The following is a 23077-nucleotide window of genomic DNA, read 5'->3' as shown; positions in this document are numbered from 1 at the left end:
TGTTGGAGCTCGCACGAAAATATGAAAGCTACATTTGAAGAATGCAGGAACATTGCCATAAATCATCATAAATATCAACAAAACATTCACAGAGGAAAGTACATAGCTTCACTTGCAATAAACATGAAATTACTAAATGCAGTGGTATTTCTGCTCAACGCTCAACTAGGTGACTCGACCCACAACAAACACACTACCAATGACTACATAGTATTATTTCTTGAGGAACCTGTCAATCCAGTGGCTAGCTTCTTTCACCATGGATGATGTCATTTGGTGCCCAATCCCCGGTTCTGCTATCAGCTGCAAGTTAGGGAATGAATGTTTGTTAAAAGCAGTATAATTATACAATTCCGAAAATTATATGCATTTGCTAACAGCTATACAATTTTGAAAATTATACAAGAAGGGAAGTGGTCTGGTTTGGTCTACCAGCAAACTGTATGCATGATAGGTAATTTAAGATACTAAAAAGATTGTTATTTCATCTTATTCTTTTTTCAATGTGATAGGTCCATACCTTAAAATTATCAGGGCAATTGGCTTCTTCATAAGCCTTGGATGCTCTTGATACGGGAGCATCCAGACCTGCAAGTGGACAACGAGGATCTTCTGCGCCTGTATGGTCCAGAAAATGTTTCATTACTAAATAAACATTTAAAACCCAGCAAATGATCAATTCCTGTTGCAGTTATATTGAAAGAAATTATAGATGAGAAGTTCTAGGTTGACCGTGAAACAGACAAAATCTAGATTCTGGATTACCACAGGCCTTGTGGCCCAGTGGTATCCAGCTGCCTTTGTTTAGAAAGTAACAGCAATGGAGTTTTTTCATCCTTTAACAGTTTCAAGGGTGAGAAGGGTGGGTGAGATATGATCTCAGTTGTTCCTCTGATTTGAGTTGACACTGGTAAAACTAAGAAATGCAATTTGCTGAAACCTCACTAACAGAGGTTTGTCACTGGTGCATTCTTTAACACAAGGAGGACTACGGTAGAAAGGAAATAGCAATTTTATCTCACAAAATTCTGGAGGCATGCAATTAGAAACAGGTGACAGGTTAAGAAACTAGAATAACATCCATGAGGCAAACTTGATATGAAAGCCAGTTACATTAAATTTGAATCACCAAATTAATTCACAACTATTGTGATCAATTTAGTGATGAACTGATTGTACTTGCACAAAATAAATTAAAATGTTCAACGTTTGGAATAAAGCTGGAAAAATGAACTAGCAAGAATCTATTCTGATGAGAAATGAGCAAGAAATGCCATACCATTTAGAATCAGCAGAGGACGGGGTGAAATAATTGGAACAGTATAAGGTGAATCAAAGCTGGAGGCTAAACCAGGAGCAATCCTATCCCAGACCTGGTCAGAAAAGTAAAATATAAGATGTTATCCAGCTTTATGTGCACTGCAGACAGGTAAAGCTCTATATGGGAAAGATGTTATCCCACCGTTGTGTTAGTGCCCATACTAAGATGCTTAACTGAGAGAGTCCACATAACAAAAAATAAAACCAGTTAAGGAAAAGGTCTCAGCATAAAGTCCCATTCTAGCTTTAGTGATAATCATGCAGAAAGTCAAAAGCAAATTAATTGGATATGAACATATGTGCATATCCAAAAATGTTGCTGACCTTCTCTACCACTTCTTTGTCGATTGCCCTCTTGCCTAATTCAATTTGTGCTTCTGCAACCAAAGAACTGAGGGAATAAGAGAAAGAAATATAACAGCAACTCCAAGACATGCATCTGATGCAAGAAACATGCTTCAAGAAACTTAGTACTTAATATTGGATGTATTGTGCATATGCCAGCACTAATGAAAGAAATTCACTATTTAGATTAAAATTTACTAAATGCAATCACTTGAGAGTTTTTCTCCCTAATTGAATAAGGCTTAGAATCAAATATAGTCACGGTCAAAATACATATTGGGGAAACATCAGCTTTATGCTAGGATGAACATGGCATAACCACAGTTAGAGTCCTTATCATGTTAAAGAGTCAATAAAAAAATTTCACCGATATTTGTTCCTGTTCTATATTTAGTTTTCTTTGAATCTACCTTCAAATACAGCCTTTATACTGTCAACTCGACCCTGCCACTTGTCATTGTCTATGGCCCATCGAAACCCCTACAAATTTATTGCATAAACATTCAGCTCTTTAATGCCATTTCAAAGAAAGGTGTTGGAAAGATAGTTGATAGTCTTCATAAATCTCAAAACATTTAATGAGGCACACCTGAACACCAATAATAGGGACAACCACTGAATAGCGGGTGTCAGCAAAAGCAGCAAACCATGCATGCATTCCTGCATTGCACAATGACCACATAAGTTTCCATATTACTGAAAGAATAAAATTTAATTTGTCGTCCTTTTAAATTTCATTCATCCAACCTCCAAGTGATTCGCCAGTGATTCCTATCCTATCAGAGTCTATATCTTCCCTCTGTGTAAGATAATCTGCCAATTTTATCAAGTCCCAAGCCTGCAAATTCAAAACTTTTAAGTACATTGTTGTGAACCATAATGATTGGAAAAGTAAATCATCTTAATTCCATTAAATCCCGAACCTGCAGGATTCAAAGTTTCAACTATATTCCTCTATGAGATTAATTCAAAAACCAAACCAAAATCATTTCCTTACTACAACTCTTGACTCATAAAAAATCACACCATCTCTCCCTCATGCCCCCGCATCCCCAAACAAAATGTAACACATCCCAACAACAAAGTGATTGAGTTGTTACCGTATCAAATATGAAAGGCATTGTATCGCCCTTTTTCCATGATGATATGAGAGCCTACATTCAAATAATAAAACCATATTAGCATTGTAATGCTCAAAGAGAACTGAATTTCCATAACTGAAACTTGAATTGTCCAGAGTCTGATGGAAGAAGCATGATGCATGAGGATCCCTACAAGTTTAGGTCATTTCTCATGCAAGTGAAGATCACTCTCCTTAAGGGAAATCACTTGCCGAGGGGCTGTCCAGGCCATAAGCCAAAGAATTTAACAACTCTTCAGCCTCAATACAGTGGCAGCTAATACTAAAAGCATTTGAAACTGCCTATACACATCATCCGAACATATTCTGATCTTCTTACCTAGGTAATTTGGTATAAAAAAAATGTTAATCCAGCCATCTAGATCAAATTAAAAGAGTATCAGTATAAACTACACACATCTCGGTAGGTGGTCAAATTGCTGGCACGTTCACCATGGTAGCGAGAATCAATGGCAATAGCTATATAGCCCCGTGAAGCATAAGCCTGAAACAAGAAAAATAAATGAGGCAATCTCCCATATTCAAAGAATGAACCTGATAAAGACTGAAGGACAAAGAAAAACAACAGCTGCTACCTCAAGCAGAGGACGTAACCACTCTTTACACTTATTTGTGCTATGCAGAAAAACAACAGCAGGCCTTTTTCCAGGGTTGTTTTCCTTCAGACTCAAGATCAGAACAGGCAAGCGTCCTTGCTCTCCTGCCTATTGATGACCATTACAGAGAAGGAAATGCCGATTGAATCAGTACCCAAACATTGAAATTTCTGATAAGAACATTGGGGAAATAATAAATACATATATACACTTATAGATATTGAACATTGGCATACTATCCCATGGTTCTCATCTTCTTATCCATTTATACCACATTTCAGTATTTTAATTGAAGAATCAGTAAGTATAAATACAATCTGAAGTTCCAATCACCTCAGTAGTCAAGTAAAGATTTTCTTCATGAAGTAGATCCTTTAAATTGGTAATGTTTGCCCTTGGACAGGACTCCATTGCCTGGAAAATTGAAAGTAGGCCAAGGAGTAATCAGGAACAACGAACCCAGAAAATAAAAGAGATTCAAAAAATCATGAAGGAGATTAAATTCCAACCTTGCTGAAGCTAGGCCGAGGAATTTCCTGATAAAAGGGTTCTGCCACAGGTTTCGCAGGTTTCACAGACAGCGGAACTGAACAAGTCCAACAATTTTACATCAATCATGTTGAACATCAATGTAGCTCAAACAACAAGTAATTCACATACTTCCACAACTTCAATCAATTCAAATGCATCGATCAAAAGGCTAGATCAATACGACTTTCTTCCAAAATTTAAAATTCAATTATTTATTTATTTTTTTAAAATCTAGTCATCACAAAGAACTGATATCGGTCCAATGAGGTAGAGAAATATTGCTTTTAAACGCTAACCAAACAGCAGTTTTGGCCTTGAAAAGCAAGAACAAAAAATGATGCCAAAGCTACAGTTAGGTTAGAATTACCAAAGAGAGAACCAAAATGAAAACATTTTTTTATTCCAAAAGCAAGAAAATCACTTCCAATTGTTGATCAAACAGAAAATTCTAGAGTTTTGGTTTGGATTTGTTAACCATCACTGGAGCGTCGACTCCGGAGGACTTGAAGAAACTGAGAACGAAGGTCGGCGGCGTCGACGGCTTCCATTTTCCTGTCTTGGCGATGATCAGAGTGGCGTGTTTGGAAACGGCACTTATAGGCCGTGGGTTTTGGCGGGGTGGTTCGGAAGTTGGGTATGGGATGGGCACACGTGCGGGTGATAGGGACTTGCACGTGGGAGATGTGTGGTATGATTGTCATGATGGCTAAAAAAGCTGAGGGAATGATTGTTGAGTGGGGGGGAGTTTGGGGAAAAATTCTCGTACTTTCCCGGGAAAATGTATCATGGATTTTCTCGGAGGAGAGAAATTAAAATAAGATACTGTTTTAGACTACCGATTGGATAGGGGTTGTGAGCATATATTCCATAGGTTGCCGAAGGCAATTCGTGGTCGACACTAAGGGTGTGTTTGGATAGGCATCGGATAGGGGTTATGAGCACATGTCCTTTGGTGATTTCGATATCAAAATTATACCTTGGAAAATAAATTTTAAGATGCACGTAATATGAATTTTGCATTTTAATATTGTTAAAAGCTTTAGAAATTAATGATGGCTTTCGAGTTTATATTTTTATTTTTTAATTCAAATATAATATATATTTTTTATAATAACTGATTTTTTTTTAAATTAAAAAAAAAAATATATATATATATATATATATATATATAAATATTACAAATATAAAAATAAAATTAATATAAATAAAATATTATCTCAAATGTATTTAAAATCAAAGTTAAATATAAATTATTATAAATGAATATATTTCTATATTAAAATAGTTTATTTAATTAATGATAAAATATATTAAATTATTTTAGTAAAATATTTTAAAATAATAATAAATTATTTGAAATGAAATTAATTATTTCTTATGTACCCAAATGAAATTAGAGAAAAGCATTCCAAAAGTCAAAAGAGAAACCTTTAAAAAGTAATTGCTGTGATTATGACAGACAAATGGCACATGATCCGAGAAGGATATAATTGACGGCTGATGTTAAGGTTGTTTTAGAAGTTTCGCTTTTCGTACGATTACGGTTTCTTTCTGAGCAGCCAAACTGAAGACAAACCAAAAGTTTTTGTTCCAATCAGAAAAGAGCGTGAGACGAAGGTAGAAGGAAACTCCCCTTGGACCAAAAAATTAGATGGGGAAGGAGGAAGGAAAGCTCCAAAAAAATTTAAAAATGGAGGGTCGAAGTCACACGTAAATATTGAAAAAGGAAAGGCTAATATTGTGTCATACTTCTTAGGTATTGGACATAGCCTAAAGGTGCGTTTGGCATGTGAAAGAGAGAATCAAAATTCTAATAATAGTGAAATTTATTTTAAAAAATAATTGAAACAGAGCATAGATGAAGTGAATGGTAGCAGGGGATATGATTGAGTAGTTGGGCTGACCAGGTGAGATTTGGAAAGAGACATCATCTTTATCCGCATCACCCATTGGGAAGCTTGTCACCTGATGCAAAACAACTCGATGAGAGACGGATCTAAGACTCTCATGTGTAATAAATATATGGGAGTTGTGGGTCAAAATGGACCATTTAACATCTACCTACTTTATAAGACTTAGGTGGTGTTTGTTTTTTTGGCTTTTTACTGAAAACCATTTAGTTTTAGAATTTAGATTGTTTGTTTTTTTACTTTTTCATGACTTATTATAAACTTTTTACTAAATAGAAAAAGCCAAAATATGTGACTTTTTCTAAATAGAAAAAATAACACAATAATTTTTTTTACTTTTTAATTCTTAATAGAAATAAAATACTACAAAAACAAAAAACCTAATATTTAATACTATTAAGTATTAAGGTTCTATTTAGAATTAAGTAAAAAAACAAACACCACCACTTTCCAATTAGTCTCTTTGATACGTACTAGAGTCATATCATAAAAATATGTATTTGTAGATTCTAATTTTATTTTTATATTAATTTTGAATATAATTTTATCTTTAAATTTTAAATTTTAATTATATGTGATATTTTTGACTTATTTATATCCTTTATTTATTAGTTTATTATTTTATAAATTGTTTTATTTGTTATTATTATATTATATTTTTTTTCTCTCTCTCCTCTCTCCTCTATGCTCTCTCTTCCTCTTTCTCCTCATCCTATCCACTCCACCTACTCCCCTTACCCATTCCCTTCTCCTACACGTCTATAATAATAACAAATAAAATAAATAAATAATCTTTCTCTACTCTCCTATCTTCACCTTTTTTTTTTCCATCTGTCGTTTCTTCTTCAAGCTCCCTTATAGTAGCATAGCCACTCCACGACCCACACACCAGACATGGTTGATCCCCCATTTTCTCTTCCATTTTTTCCTTCCTCCCCACAAACCCTTCGCGACCACACCCATTGAAAAAGCCCATTACCACATGCCATCCCTGCTTCCATTTCTTTTTTTTTTTCCTTCCTCATTTCTTTTTGGTTATGTTTGGTTCCCGGAAAATACTAAGAAAAGAAAAAAAAATGCAAAGAAAAATGATTTTTTCATGTTTGATTGTCCTATGAAAAATATAAAAGAAAATCAAATATAATTAAAACTAATTAAAAACTTATATATTTTAAAATTATTTAATCTTTATATTAATGAGTTAAAATAAATAAAATGAGTTTGAAGTAAAAAATAAAAATAACTTATCAACTTTTAATCCATTTTTTATTTTCCTTCACTTTTTCTTTCCTTCTATTTTTCCTTTGTATTTTCTTTCCCTTATATTTTCTCTCAAATTTTCTGAGAACCAAACATAGCCTTTCTTTTTTCTATTTCTTTTGGTTTCCGTGAAACCCATCTTCATACTCGTAGTCGGTCAGTCAGTGTTGATGAGTTGCCGCTGCCAACGTCATCTCCATTTCCGACACCCTTCATCATCTCTCTCATTCTCTTTCTTTATTGGGAGAATTGTGTTTTGGGCCCAGCTGAGCCCAAAAATTAACATTTGATCCTCCAACCACCCATATTTAAACCCAAGACCCAAACAAAGTATGAAAATTAAGATGAAGGATATTGTCTTTCATTAATTCCTAAAATACCCTTATCCCTTATATGCCTACAAGTGAATGTGAATTTTAATTTTTTTTGTATTTTTTTTCCTTTTCTATTCCTTATTAAATATTACTCATTTCTAACTCTTTTTTTTTCCTTTTTATTCCAATATATATTTCTATTTTATGTCAAATAAAAAACAATAATATTTTTTTATTTTTCATTTTTAAAGATATTGAATCTTTTTGCTTTTATTAAAAGCAATGATAAAAATTTTGGGATTTTTCATCCAAATATTTTTTATCTTTATGTATTTATCTTTTACTTTAATTTTCATTTTTTATTTTAAATTTATATTACCCTTTCATCTATATTTTTCTCTTATTTTTTATATTTTCTACATTAACCATATTTTAAAAAATTTTAAAATTAACTATCACTTCACTTTATTATATATATATATATATATATATATATATATCTTTTTAGCTTTTTATTTTTTAATGTTTTTATTTTAAAATTTTTAAAAAGATAAATTTGTTGAAAAAAAATAACTAAGATATGAAATTCTAATATTATATTAATAATTTTTCTTATCTAGATAGACTAATGCAAAGTATTTTGACCCCAAACAAGAAAATTGTCAATACAATTTTTTAGTTAAACTTTAAAAATTAAGTTTCAAATAAAATATATTATATAAAATTTTATCTAAAAATTATTGAAAGTGGTATTTAATTTTTTTATTCATTGACTTTGAAACTTATCTAGTTTTTTACTTGAAAGGTAATAGAATATGTTTATAAAAAAAATTAGTTTTTCATTTTTTAAATAAATGAGTATAAATATATTAAAAAAAATTAAAGATAATCTTAGTAAAAAATTTGATAAATATGATTATAATTTTAAATATAGATTCATGTGGATAAAATTTCACAAAAAAAAAATATAGTGGAAAGAAAGAACATTGTTAAAACTACAAAAACAAAATATGCAATTACAAAAATTTAATGATGAAATTTAAAAATAAAATTCGAAACAATTCTTGAGTGAGAGAATTTGAGTGGGGAAAAAATATTTGAGTGGAAAAAAATGGGAAAGTTTTTCGAAATCACTTTAAATCCTTAACAAAAAGTAGTCTTGTACACCCTTGTACAATTAGTAAATTTGTCTTGTACAGTTAGTGTAATACCCTTGTACAGTTAGTGTAATACCCTTGTACAATAACTCAAATTTCATACATCATTTTATGAATATCTAACAATAGGTAGGTTAACCATGTTTGCATCGGTTTGGTTTTAAAAAGGAAAAAAAATTATTGTATAATTTTGTTTTACAATCATCATAAGTGAGGTACCTATTAAAATGACCATATACAAGTTAGATAAAATACATGAGATGAATGTATGTTTAACCAATGTGTGTAAGAAATGTTATTTATTATTGGTTAAGGGAAATAAACAAACAAGTTTTTTAGAATCACTTAAAATCCTTCACAAATAATAGTCTTGTACACCCTTGTACAGTTAGTATATTTGTCATGTACACTTAGTGTAAATACCTTGTACAGTGACTAAAAAAACGTTATTTTATTTTATTTTCAATGTAAAATGTAATTAAAAATAAGACAAAGAAATTACTTAAAAACTATTATTTAAGCCAAATTTATTTATTTATTTCCTTTTATTTTTGGAAATAAAGAAAAAAGAATAAAAAAATTTATTTAACCATAAGAAATATGAATATAAGATCAGTTGGAAAATTCTAAATTTATTTATTTATTTCATTTTATTTTTGAAATTAAAGAAATAAAAAATAAAAAATAAAAAATTTATTTAATCATAAAAAATATTGATATAAGATATATTAAAAAATAGAAATAACCCCAAATTTATTTACTTATTTCATTTTATTTATTAAATTAGAAATTAATTTATTTTAATAGATTAAAATGTGCACAATTGATTTATTATTTTGTTAATTATGGATATATTAAAATTTTCAATAAAAAATAAATAAAGAAAATAAAATTAAAAAGAGTAATAAATATATATAATTTAGTTATTTAATTATTTTTCATGTAAAAGATAGTCCCACAAAAAACACATAATTGATCAATTTCTTTGTTTAATCGGAAACATACTATATTTTTTTTATTATTAAAATAACTAATGAAAAAAAAATAAAAATGGATAATCAATGAATGAAATTTAGTTCTTTTTATTATTTTCATATAAAAAATAGTACTAAACAAGGTTTTCAATTTTTATTTTTTAAAATAGTTTTCATTTTTTAAATAAATGTTTTTTCAAAAAGAAAATATAAAAAATATAAATCATATTACTATTTTTTAGAAAGTATTTTTTAAAATAGCTTTCGAACATAATTTTTCTTTATTTATAATTTAAAATAGAAAATAATGTTGATTTTCAATTATTTATAAAAAAATTAAAATTAAAATAATGAAAAATCCAAATTGTTAAAATAGAATTATTATGGTTGCATAAATAATGGTGCAATAAAGACAAAAAAAAAAAGTTTATGTGAAAGGTCATGGGGTATTTTAGTCCATCACTATTTTATGTCCTTCAAAGGTAATGTATAGAAATTTGAAGGATATATTGGTCTTTTAACATCTCATATCCTTTCCATCAATTATGGAAGTTATATGGACCAAATGTTAATTTTTGGGCCTAGCTGGGCCCAAAACACAATTCTCCCTTCTTTATTTTATTATTTTTATCTTTATTTTTAATGCATTTTTTTCATCTCCCAACCATTGTCAACCCCAATTTTCCTTCATGTCTCCAAAAAAATGTAAATTTATTTTGATTTATTTTATTTTTTCTTGCTTTGATTTTAATAGTAATGGTTGTTTGTGAAATTTGGATTGTTGAATTAATATGAAATTTGAGTTTTGTTAATTAGTATGAAATTTGAGTTAATTTATTGTTGGTAAATTAATATGAAATTTGAGTTAATTTATTGTTGGTGAATTAATTTGAAATTTTTTAATTTGGACTAAATTAATTGATAATTTATATGGTTGTGCTTATTTAAATTATTTAATTTAAATATGATATAATATTGTGGTATATTTTGGATGTGGGTTTGTATATTAAATTGGATTGATTTTGGTTGTGGATTTAGGTTTTCATATTAAATTGGGTTTGGATTATGGGATATTAAATTTAAGCTTTAATTTATCATGTTTTGGATTTGATTAATTAAGCTTATATTTTGACTATTAATTTGGAAATTTTATATTAGGGTTTATGACATGTTAGATATTTTTTGTTAAGTTATATTTATTAATTTGAGCCCATTTTTAATTGGTGAAATTTATTGGACTAATTTGAAGTTTGATTTTAGGTTTGAATAATTATTTTGAACTCTACATATTTTTTAATATTTACACTTTAGGATATTTTTATTTTTGTATGGATCCATGTTGCAATTCTGTTGGCTAAGTAAGAATTTATGACGTGCGGAGCATGAAATTTCATGGAAGAAAGTGAGACTTGAAAAGTTATAGAAAGACATTGAGCTTATTATAAGCTTATTTGGGTACATAGTTTATTTCTCACTTTTATTTGGTTTTATTTTTATTAGTTCTTGTAAATATTCGTTTGCATATATTTATTGAGTGTGTATAGAATTGAATATCGAACAAATCAGAAACTTTGTTTAAATAAGAGGAATAATTTAGTAAATATGTTTTAATAAAATAATAATTTTAAAATATTCTTCTTAATAAATGAAAGTTTTTTTATTAATAAAAATTCAGAAAAATGCTTTTAGAAAAAAAAAAAAAAGCTTTTAATAGAATTTGAATTTTTTTTTTAATATTAATTATCCAAAAATTTCTTTGTTTAATAAAAATTGTCCAAAAATTGTTTTGTAAATAAAGTTGTCCCAAAAATTAATTTTTAATTAAAAATTCTTTTGAAAATAAAGCTATGTTTTTTTTTTTTAAAGATAATTTGTGTAAATCACTTTTTTTAAATGAAAATGAATCAAAATACTTTTATAAATAAAATTGTGAAAATTCATTCTTTTATGATAAAAGCAAGTAAAAATATTTTTTGTTACTAAATTGAAATTTTGTAATAAATTCTTTTGATACAATAAGTGTAAATAACTTTTTTGTTAAATTAAATACAAATGAAATTGAATGAAATCATTAATTGAAAATAAATTGAAACTTTTTTTTTGTAAATAAATAAATTGAAATTATTAATTCAAAATTGTTCTTAATAAATTTGAAATTTTTGGAAAACTAATTCTTCAAAATATCTTTTTTTTAATTAATTCAATAAATCAATTTGTATAATTTTATTGTCATTTGTTTTGTACATCTTTGTAATTTTATTTTGTCATAATTTTTGTATATATTGTTTCGTTCTTTTAATCTTGGTATCCATGATTAATTAATTAATTATCATAATTCCCTTAATTCATTTAGTAGAGATCGTACATATACGGGCTTAGAGGGGTACTACATCTCACTACCGTACCTTCCCAATAGGTAACTTGATCCTTGGACCTGACTTTGGTTTTTAACAGACTGTTTTTTCCAAATAAGGAGCCACCCTTAGAGTTTTCTTTTTTATTTTGTTTCTCCTTAAAAAATATATATAAAAAACAAAAATAAGTGGCAACTCCAAGTTTTTTTCAAAAAAATCAAATTTTCACCAAATGAATGAAAAGCTAGTTTTGTCGTCGAGTGCGAACGCACATGAAAAATGTTGGTCCACAATATTTTTTTTTTCATAATTTTAGTTAAAGCCTTAATTGGCAACTAAGGCTTCAATAATTTTTTTAAATTTAAAATTTAATTAAAACTATTAAATTATCATTTGTTATTGAAATTAAAAATACATATTTTAATGATAAATTATTTATATTTAAACTTAAAAATTTAGTATTACTTCAATAAACATAAATTGACAATAAATATTTTATTTATTAATAAATTAATAATCTTAAAATATTACATTTATATAACATATAAATAAGATATAAAATTGTATAAGTCATTAATTTAAGATATTTAATTTATTATTTTTTAAGATATTAATTTATTTGTATTATGACAAATTTATCTTTATCGAAATAACGGAATACTCTTAAATCACAATTACCAACTGAGGCTTCAATTGATATTTTTTTTTTACTTTCAAATTTAATTAAAAACTATTAAATTACAACTTATTATCGAAATTAAAAAAATATACTTTAATAATATAGTATTTATGTTTAAACTTAGGAATCTAGTATTACTTTAATAAACATAAATTGATAAATAGAAGATATTATAAATGAATATTTTATTTATTAATAAATTAATAATCTTAAAATAATAAATTTATATAACATATAAATAAGATATAAAATTACATAATTTATTAATTTAAGATATTTAATTTGTTATTTTTTAAGATAATAATTTATTTATATTATGACAAATTTATCTTTATCGAAATAATAGTACTCTTAAGTTGGCATATATAGATTTTTTGACAAAATTAGTTAATGAAATTAATTAGAAAAAGTTTACTACAAAATATATTTTTAATAGTTTCATCAAAATCACAAAAAATACCCACTCGATATTTATATAGTGGGAAAAAAAAAACATATATAATCTCACATGTTTCCACAAAGAGAGAACCTATTTGTAATTGATACAATCTTCCTTTTTGGTCGCTCTTTTCGAATTATAGTAGGTACTGCATGTTACACATGAAGAACATCTATCTGTGATAAAGTTAAAGTTGGAAATAAATGTGGTGGTGGAGGTAGCAATCTAGGTCTACGTAGGCCACACCTACCCCTCAAAATAGCTGGAGGTAAATCTAGCTGAGTAGATGTGTCAGTTTGCATAGGTATAAGGACAAATATAAATGACTTTGGGGATAGTAAAATTGATGTCCTAAACTCAAGTCCTAATGGAGTAGCTAAGAAAGCATTTAGGTGCAATGAAAGAGGATCGACATATGGGGTAGTAGACACCAAAAGTGGGTCCGAAGAGGTAGAGGGTTGTAATGGAGATAAGTCTAAAAAGGTAAGGGGTTGTACTGATGGTGGGTTAGAAGAGGTAAGGGGTTGTGCTGATGGTGGATTTGAAGAGGTAAGGGTTTATACTGAAGATGGGTCTAAAGAAATAAGAGGTTGTACTGATGGTGGGTCTGAAGAGGTAAGGGTGGAATTGCATTGATGGTAGGTCTAAAGAAATGAGTGACTGTACTAATCTTGAGGATAAAAAGGTAAGGGGCTATAATGATGCTGACACTAACAAGGTGATGGGCTAACGACTAATTTATTATTAAAATATATATTTTTAATTTAAATAACAAATTATAATTTAATAATTTTTAATTAAAAAAATAACTGAAACCTCAGTTGACAATTAAGGCTTTAGTTCAAAAAATGAAGCCTCAATTATCAATTGAGACATCAGCTAAAAAAATTAAAGTCTCAATTGGCAATTGCGACTTCAATTAAAAAATGAAGTTTCAATTGACAAGCGACTTCAATTCAAAAATGAAGTCTCAGTTATCAATTGAGAGTTTAGTTAAAAAAATAATAAATTTAATTTAAAGTATATATTTTTAATTTAAATACTAAATTATAATTTAATAATTTTTAATTAAATTTTTAATTAAAAAAAATAACTAAAGCCTCGATTGATAATTGAGGCTTTAATTCAAAAATGAAGACTCAATTATCAATTAAAAATAAAGTCTCAGTTATTAATTGAGACTTTAACTAAAATTATGAATATATATATATATATATATATATATATTTATATGACATGACTCCTACGTGGCACTAAATAGGCTAATTTAAACATAAGTTTTATAAAGTGGTTAAATCTTATATTTTCTTTTTGTAAATGGATCATTTTGACTCAAAACTCAATATATTGTGATAAAATAAAATTATATATATATATAAAGGGCCCTGCAATAGTTGATTGTTGAAACCAAAAAACAATTTGAACTTCTAAAAATAGGGCCCAGGGACCTCTTATAATTGTGTCATGAACAGCTAGAACTCATGACTGAAGAAGACTACAGAGATAGCAATATGATTTGAACTATTTTCCTTTTTGTCTCATTACAATTCCTCATCAGTGGGTGACACCACCATTGGATGCGGACCGGGGTTAGGTCCAGAGGTGACTGTATTGGTTGTCTTAAGACATTTGATTTGTGGATGGAGGGGGTTTTGCAGTGCCATTGCCATGGACTGCAGGGATTGTCTGAGATATGTGAGTCGTGGCTGGGAAAGGAGGTTTTTGTTTTGCAATGCCATTGCCTTTGGCCGCAGCGATTGTCTGAGACATTTGAGTTGTGGCTGCGAAAGAAGGTTTTACAATGCTATTGCCATTGGGCTCCTTGTGATTCCCCTTTCCAGTTCCAACTTTTGTGGCGTCATCCTCCAAGGGTTCTTGCTGGTTTCCTGTGTGGCTTTTGGCTAATGGAGAACACATAGTTTCTGCAATATGAGAAGAAAAACAATGTATATTAGATCGGTTGAAGGTGTCAAAGACTCAAAAATAATGAAATAATTGATTTGTAAACGCTAGTACAGAAAATGGGAGGAACAAGTTTTTCACCATTATCGGTTTTTTAAGATTTAGCAAGATTTCATATCTTCAAACAGTTTATTCCAGTTACAGGCCATAGTATACTTTTCTGCCTATACGACAGGATTAATCGGTTATTTCTCATTTCTTTCATCAAACCAAACATGCCAATATTAGCAGTAATGGTAAGGCAGCCAAAGTAAGCTTCAATCAACAGCATCTGGCATTTTTTCTTGTATCTTTTACAGAAATATGTCTCTAAGTTTTGACCTTTGCCTATTTAAAGATTTGGTTTCTCGATGTTGGTTTCATCACTACAATAAATTTCTAAACTATTTGGGAATGTCAACATATCTCATTGACATGATTGAACAATTTTGAGCTGTAGAAGACGTTTACAGGAAACTGAAATTGGCTTTTGACGTTTAACAAACTATAATAATTCAATGTTTCGTAACTAAAATAAACATTACCTTTTATGCTCCCACAAGTGATGAGCCTGTTAAGGAAATCCCAGAACTTTGTCAACACAAGTCTTTCCTGCTCTACATAAACCTCAGTGCAGGCTTGCCCATGAGATGACTTCACTGTTGGGATTTGACTACTGCCAACAACCCCATCTGGAGACCCACGTACCATGAAGATTGAATCTTGCTCATCACACATCAACGCAAGAGTTCCAGGAGACATGAGTCTCCCATTTTGTACATCAGCTTGGTCTAATTCATCTGTTTGAACTCTTTCCACTTGGTTTTCGCTCAAACAAGCATCAGGCAATGGTTTCTGAACATCATCTGTCTGAAGATGTTCCCTCTCTTGAGTTGAAGAAATAATAGAAGTTTCAATGTGATCCCTCTCCGCTTCTAAAAAAAAGGGTTGGTGCATATTAACGACTTTTTAGTAACTAACTGAAAAAGCACTTATAGCACAAACATACTAACATAGAGATCACAGTAAGAAAGATACTTAGAGGCATCTATTTGTCAATTAAGTCAACGCATAATAGTAATTTGCTAATCAGGGTCTCCAAACACTAAAATAAGAATGCAAGTAAGAAATATTGTTCACAACTTGAAAGGTAAAACCCCAAGGAACTACAAAAACAAGACAAAGAGAAGAAGTTTTCAATTTGGGAATAGGACCTGGAGAAAAGTTTTTTAGATTTTGTATTGTTAAAGCCTCTATGATTGTGGAGGAGCCAATACACTAATGGGAAAGAACTATGACTGTGATTGGTTTGTGCATTATAAATATGGAGAAAATAATTTTTTTTTTCTTATACTGCAATGCAGGAGCAGTTGAACTCAATTGCACGTATAAAATTTCTTCTGAATGCTAAGCAAGTTCAGAGTATGAAATTGTGAAACAATGTTAATAGAATAAAATAAATCATTACAAACCAATTTCACATTCATTTGACAGTCAAGCAAAATTAATTATGAAGACTACAGATGGCACATGCATAATTTACAAGTACAATGATTCTACACACCAAGGCCACCACAAGTTCTCACTCTCAAACAGTCAACAGGCACTAAAGGAAGTACAAGGTCGAAAAGTTTCAACTCTTAAAGAAAATATGAGGCAAACTTTTTGTCCTTATTCTATGAACACAATAAGAAATAGTAACGAACGAAAAAAAAAAAAATCTTCTATTACTCTTCTAGAAGATTGTTAAGTGCAGATCTACTAATTCTTGCACACAATTGGCCTTCACAGTTCACACATAAACATAGACATATTATAGCAATTTAAATTTAAATGATCTATAAAACTATGAAAGAAGTTAATTATGAGAAGAGCCAGTAAAAGCATTAATTATTTTGATATACTGATCTCAACCTGTGAGTGTTTTTCCAGCTTCCTGTGAAACTACGACCAAAAGAGAGCAAAGATCCTTCACATCTTGCAGTTGTAAGATGTCAGCTAATGGAGACCTTCAGCATAGGGAACAGTTAGTTTTTAAAGAAAAGAAAAAGAAAAAGAAATTCTTATCAACCATGAACTGTATGATGACAGGACAAGTACCTACCTGTATGTGAATTTTGAAGAACCCAATACTGCTGCATTATTTGTGTGAGTAACAGAAATGGATGGCGAAGGAGAGACAGCAGAAGCTCTTAGATGATTATCCTGATTTAAATAGAACACATCCCTACTCAGTTTGTTTACAGAGTAGGTGAGAGGAACAGAACCGGAAATCTACAACTATTAGGAGTAGGTGGTTTTTTACTTCTTTTTCTTTTTCCTCCAAACTCATGTAGAACATAAGCATGATTAATTTTCAAGTGCTCTAAAAGTTGGACTTGAGGCTAACATTAAAACCACAATAGACCACTTCACAGCCCAAGATTGAATAATGGAAAGAACTTACGCCCATATATAAAGCTCCTTATTGAATGATAGCTTATCTACATTAGATACTTCTAGTTCAATGTAAAACATATAATCAGATAAACAGACTAGATATTCTTATATTCAAGGATTCTAAGAAAAGATACCTGTTGAAATTGAGTATTCCTATGATTCGATTGATTGTTGGCTGTTGTACAAAAGGAGACTTGTTGTTTTCTCTTCTTGGATGCCACAGCTGTCCCATAGCCAGAGGATCCAATGGCCCCACTAATGGCAGCATTGGCTGCCTGTTGGATGTAGGCCATGTAGTTTCCATTGTCATGGAAAAGAGCCCTTCTCTCTTCACTCCCCTCAAAGTTCTTACAATCCATACATTTACAGTTCTCAGAGCACAGAATGTTTGCTTGAAAGCACTCACAGTACTTCTTGAGGCAACCTGATTTCTTGCAGTGGCATCCTTTATTGTGCTTTCCCACCAATGGGACTTTCCCAGCCTCTTCCTAGATTCGTTTTGAACAGTTCAGCCCAGAAAGAAAAGTAAATCAGTTATCAATATTCATGAAAATTGATAATTTCACATCTTTAGGGAAATAACACATTTTCCTTCTTCTTGACGTTGCTTCTCTTTTTGCAATGACACGAGATATTGCAACTTAAAAGCCTGATACTTCAACTAAAGTGGAAAAACTAAAGGACCCATATTGCAGTAACAGATAGCTATCACCTGAACAATAAAATACAACCTTCCACTAGAATGCAATTTCAAAGGAGCATGTATGTTATATTTTATTTCAAGTTAAAAAAAAAAAAAAAGTTTTCCAATAATTGCTCTAGTTTAAACTGTGCATGCAAGGGGATCATGTTGTTCTTGAACTTCTTGGATGCATGGTATCAGGTCCCAAGCACCAATAGCTAAACCAGGTGCTGTTCCTTTCATGCATCAAGACTGTACGAATTGGCTTGACCTGAAAGCATGGGTTAGTAGTGGATTGTGTCCTCCTATATATAGGCCATTTCATGAAAGAATTGAAAAACAGTGTATCCCACTAGCAAAAGTAGAAACCTAATTTATGATAGATGCATTATGGAAAATGACCAAAACAGACTCAATGAAGAATGAAAGGGACTAAAAGAGAGGTGGAGAGAACATTCATTTACAAAGATGCTAAGAGAGTACAAGATTACACAAAATCAAATCATAAATTAGAAAAGTTCTTCAAGAAAGTTTTTGATGAATTGAAGAAAGAATGTAATAGAACACCTACAAGTTAATTTGATAGGTCTGGACAAAAAAGTAGTAGCAAGAAATGGCCGGAAAAAATACACATGTACAAGGGAGTGATAACAAGCATAGGAACAGTTGAAGGCAAGGCAAAATGATTCTTAGGGACAGAAAAACTTGGGTCAGTGGTTAGCTGTAAGCCTGTGTTATTTGTATAATCAAACGTACAGAAAATCAAGTGTATCAAAAAACTAAGTTTGATACATGAGGTTTAGCCATCAGATTGAAATTAAGGTTTTTTTTTTATTATTTAAACATTTCTTATTGTTTTCTTGAGCATTGCATGTGCTTATACCTGTTCCAATTATAGCAACAGACAAGTTCTATTAAAATGATGATGAATTAGTTTAACTCACAACAGCAAGAACAAGCTTAATTATTAAAAACACCTGTATTTTACATTTATTGGTTGGCAAATAAAAGCTTTTGACGTTCTGATGATAGACTTTCCAAAAGAAATACAGTCACCTAGTCACAAGGATAAAAGTGCCATTACAGTTCTATCAACGTATATGGTTATTTATGATGCATATCATAGCAGCTTATGGTACTGGTGCCACCCACAATGATCAAGATGGACTTAGTGCATTGAAAACTGTGAGAGATAACAGTGATGATGTAAAGCTTGTTGTGATGGCAAGGCAAGAACTGGACCATGGCCATAATAAACATGCCAAGCCATGGCATCCAAAAGGTAACAACATCCACTTAATAAACCTGAACAGTTTGACCTTGCTACCGAACTAAAAATTATTAATATAAAAAAGGAATTAAGAGAACTGAAAAAAGAAAATAAAAATAAGAATGAATCCCCAGTCTTAACATCCATCATAGCACCAACTATAAGACATCAATGACTGAACCACTGGCAACTAGAGCACCATATAGATCACTCAACGCATCAAGGGAATTCATGAGTAAAGTCCAAAATCTATAAATAAAAATCCAAGAGCAAGATTGTATATTCCATCTTCCAAATCTTAACAAAAAAGTTAGTGTGTTGCTCAAACTCCATACATGAGCACTGACCAAGCAATTATGGTTAACATCATCAGATAGCCATTTCCTTAGATCTTGAAGGAATTGAAATACTCACCCCACCATCATGAGATCCATGTGGACTATTAGCAATCTTTGGTCTGAATGCATTTGGATTACGGTCTAAGGTTGAACCAACTGCCTCCTTCCTAGCAGCCTCATTCACCACATTATTTTGACAGTTTGAACAGTGGCAATTATTGCAATAAACTCCCGAAGCAAAGCACTCACAGTACCTGAAAACTCATCAGGAGCAGCTTTATAACAATGAGAAAGAAAAAAAAATCACAACAACATGATGCACATCCTAACATCATCAGCCAAAATGCCATATGGATTAAAATGTCAATAAAACCAAGCATCCATTCTCTCATCAAATCAAGATTTGAAAATACAAACAAATATTGAAATTTACATTAGATAAAAAGTTAAAAACTCAATGTACTTACAATTTCAAACATCGAGAATTTTTGCAATTACAATGCTTTTTCTTCTTTGGAGTTCCATCTTTCACTTCACTGTTGGATCGTGGTAGTGATCTTGGTGACTCTTGCTTGCTGAAGAAAAAAAACACTTGTTTAAAATAACATTGAGAACTTTGAGACTATGTAATTCAGTAAGAAAACAATACCCCTATTCTGAGAAAATATATTATCTTTTTTGTAATATCAGATCTCCTAAAGAAAACCAATTTAGTTTCAGTTAAAGAGCCACAAGAAAAAACGGAAAGGCATGTTCCTTAAGGCAGTCAGAAAAGACATAGCATCTTGCTTAGGTAACAAAGTAGTACAAAAGGTATAACCTCATAGTCCAGAAAACACCCTTGAGATAAAGATTTATTGACTTAGATTGTATTTCAAGTATCACTAATTTAAACTCCAAATGGAACTTGGAAACAGTGAAGGATAAAAACAAGGAAAATGAAAAGTGAAAGAAAGGAATGGGAAAGAAAACAAAAAATAAGTTTAGTCCAATAATTTTTCCTCCATTTCTTCTCTAACCCAATATTTGATTCATGGAAATTTTGAGGAAATTTTGAGGAAAAATGTGAAATAAAGAAAATAAAGATAAATAAATAAAATGAAAGAAAAATAAGAAAAAGTTAATGAATTATTTTTACATATTTTTTAAAATCTTTAACTTTATTTTTTTCTATTCTATTTAGAGATTAATAAGTTTTTTAAATGTATAAATTTCTAATTAATTTTAACTATACCTAAATTTTCTTTCTTATTTTCCATGGTAAACCAAACATGATAAATTAATTTTCCTTAACATTTTTTTTCCTTTTCTAAGTATTTTCCTAGAACCAAACATAGTAATTTCATTCTTTTTTAAATAGATAATTACAAATTTAAAAATGCAAATTTTTAAGTAATTTTCATTATGTTTCATTTTCCTTCATGGTTCTTATAACAAACCAAATAAGAGAATTTGAAGTTACTTTTTGTAGTTCCTCAATACTTCGGGAGATCCAAACAGAGCATTAGGATTTTGAACTTTCCTCCACTGTTTTGTTGCTATTGTAGGTTTCATGGAAATTTGAAAATCACCATCGCGTCTTACATCTAATTTTTGCAGATCGATTGTCTGGAGGAGAACTTTTCACTGAAAGTCTCAACATTTTAAAAAATCCCACCATTTTTTTCTTTGTTTTATTTCTTCATGGCATTGACGTCTGCTTTGATATATTGATCGATGCCTATATTTCATGATCTTGACACGACAATCCGCACTAACATTTACACCAAATTTAGAAAGCAAAGAAATTACAAAATTTTTAAGCTTTCATTACAAGCCAAACAGAACAATCAAGAATCACAGAGAACTTACACCGCTTGCAATGTTGGCCGGGAGGGATTTGTTATCCGCGGTACCACCGGCACTAGTTGCGGCCGCGGCTGTGGCGGCAACAGCTGCGGCGGTGACTGTGATTGTAACTGCCACTGCGACTGTGATTGTGATCGTTGTGGCTGTGTCTGTAGCGGTAACTGCGGGTGCTCCGGCAAGATCACATTTGCCGAAGCTCGACACATCGCCGTGAAATCCAATTGCCTCTTCGCCGGAAAATCAGATGCCTCGCTTTGCTCCATTAAAATCCAGAAAAGATTTGTAAAAAAAATTGAAAGTAATCAAACGAAAGTCACCAATTTTTCTCGAAATCTCCGTAAAAATCTTCAACGACGCTCATCATAGATATTCAACAATAGCCAACCAAGGATTCTATCACTTCGCGCGAAGAATGAAAAAACGGTGTCGTTGAGTGCCTCGGGCTGCCGCTCTCGACGGAATCTGAAATAGCTCGTCCGAAGCGGTTTCGGGGTGATCGGAATCTACACCTGCAACTTGTACGGGATCGGAGACGAAGGGAGAGACGTACAGTCTAGGCTTTTTCTCTCCTCTCCTCCCTCTCGAGCTTTTGAAATTGAATTTTTGAGACTTTTGACGGTGAGATGAGGATGACGATGATCGCACGGCTGACATTGAAAAGATTGAATTGACCACTGAGATGGGATGAAAAACTGGCGGGTGATCATTAGCCGTTGGATCATCGTGTTTGTGTTTGTTAGGGAAAGAGAAGGAATTTGGCGCTAATCTGGAGTGAGAAAAGTTTTGCGGTTCGCGTCTTTTACACGTGGACAGTCCAGATTTCTTAGGGTGAGAATGGACGTGTGACATTTGAATGTCTAAGAAAATTGTCAGGATAGTGTTGAGCAGGAGTGAAGGCCAAGACAAAACGGCGTCGTTACATGAAACTTTTTATGGGAGCTTTGAGATTTTACCAAATTCAACTTTCCGAAGTCCTTGAGCTACATCTTATAGATTAATTCTTTAAAAAGTTATTAGATCCATTATGATTCAAAATTAATCAATACATTAAGTGTCAATTATTTGACTTTAACGTTCGAACACCCTCTTTGGGTATTCAAACATTTGGCTTACCATTTATATTTGTCATTTTGTTTTTCATTCTTTATTTTCAAGTAGTTTAAAATTGGTAAAATCAAGTCTCCTTAATGGAATATTAGGGTTTTCGAGTATAAAAAAACCTACTTTTATTGAAAATTTCTATAAAAGAAGATGACGTTATTACATTATTTGTCAATGCTAAATTTTGATCAGCCTTAACCTTAACAATGTTTGTTTCTATTTGCAATTTCATTCAACATTCAAATTTATAGGTTATATTTGATTATCGAAAAGTACTATGAAATGAAAAAAAAAATCAAATAAAATTATTTTATTATGTTTTGTTGTAATATGAAAAATCTTGAAGAATATCAAATATAATTAAAATTAATTAAAAAAATTTATATATTTTAAAGTTATTTTATCCTTATATGAATGAGTTAAAATAAGTTAAATAAG

General features: G+C 30.5%; 2 protein-coding genes across 2 annotated transcripts; both read right to left on the bottom strand.

Moving 5' to 3' along the window:
• Window positions 1–33: 33 nt before the first annotated feature.
• Window positions 34–4795, bottom strand: LOC100259497 (uncharacterized). Its single transcript, XM_002284023.3, has 13 exons — window positions 4409–4795; window positions 3912–3988; window positions 3736–3816; window positions 3382–3510; window positions 3204–3290; window positions 2766–2819; window positions 2413–2503; window positions 2255–2325; window positions 2076–2145; window positions 1645–1697; window positions 1280–1373; window positions 521–618; window positions 34–303 (listed from the first exon to the last, which is right to left on the bottom strand). Exons 1-13 carry the CDS (start codon window positions 4632–4634, stop codon window positions 214–216), a joined length of 1221 nt encoding a protein of 406 aa, XP_002284059.1. The 5' UTR covers window positions 4635–4795; the 3' UTR covers window positions 34–213.
• Window positions 4796–14403: 9608 nt separating this feature from the next.
• Window positions 14404–22194, bottom strand: LOC100243881 (protein tesmin/TSO1-like CXC 6). The gene is made up of 8 exons (XM_010650210.3): window positions 21542–22194; window positions 20158–20265; window positions 19767–19944; window positions 17535–17888; window positions 17066–17166; window positions 16876–16970; window positions 15507–15896; window positions 14404–14942 (listed from the first exon to the last, which is right to left on the bottom strand). Exons 1-8 carry the CDS (start codon window positions 21799–21801, stop codon window positions 14641–14643), a joined length of 1788 nt encoding a protein of 595 aa, XP_010648512.1. The 5' UTR covers window positions 21802–22194; the 3' UTR covers window positions 14404–14640.
• Window positions 22195–23077: the final 883 nt, after the last annotated feature.

This window comes from Vitis vinifera, chromosome 4 (genome assembly GCF_030704535.1).
Source record: "Vitis vinifera cultivar Pinot Noir 40024 chromosome 4, ASM3070453v1".
NCBI lineage: Eukaryota > Viridiplantae > Streptophyta > Magnoliopsida > Vitales > Vitaceae > Vitis > Vitis vinifera.
This window is presented reverse-complemented; position numbering and strand designations above follow the sequence as displayed.

What these genes read in the sequence shown, in the direction of transcription:
- LOC100259497 (XM_002284023.3), bottom strand. Translation starts at nt 4,634, where the DNA reads ATGACAATCATACCACACATCTCCCACGTGCAAGTCCCTATCACCCGC. An exon ending in ATTTGACCACCTACCGAGAT is followed by an intron (nt 2,820 to 3,203) that starts GTGTGTAGTTTA and finishes ATTTGAATGTAG; the next exon opens with GCTCTCATATCATCATGGAA. An exon ending in TGCCTTTCATATTTGATACG is followed by an intron (nt 2,504 to 2,765) that starts GTAACAACTCAA and finishes TTGAATTTGCAG; the next exon opens with GCTTGGGACTTGATAAAATT.
- LOC100243881 (XM_010650210.3), bottom strand. Translation starts at nt 21,801, where the DNA reads ATGGAGCAAAGCGAGGCATCTGATTTTCCGGCGAAGAGGCAATTGGAT. An exon ending in CGGCCAACATTGCAAGCGGT is followed by an intron (nt 20,266 to 21,541) that starts GTAAGTTCTCTG and finishes TTTTTTCTTCAG; the next exon opens with CAAGCAAGAGTCACCAAGAT. An exon ending in TCTTCAAAATTCACATACAG is followed by an intron (nt 16,971 to 17,065) that starts GTAGGTACTTGT and finishes CCTATGCTGAAG; the next exon opens with GTCTCCATTAGCTGACATCT.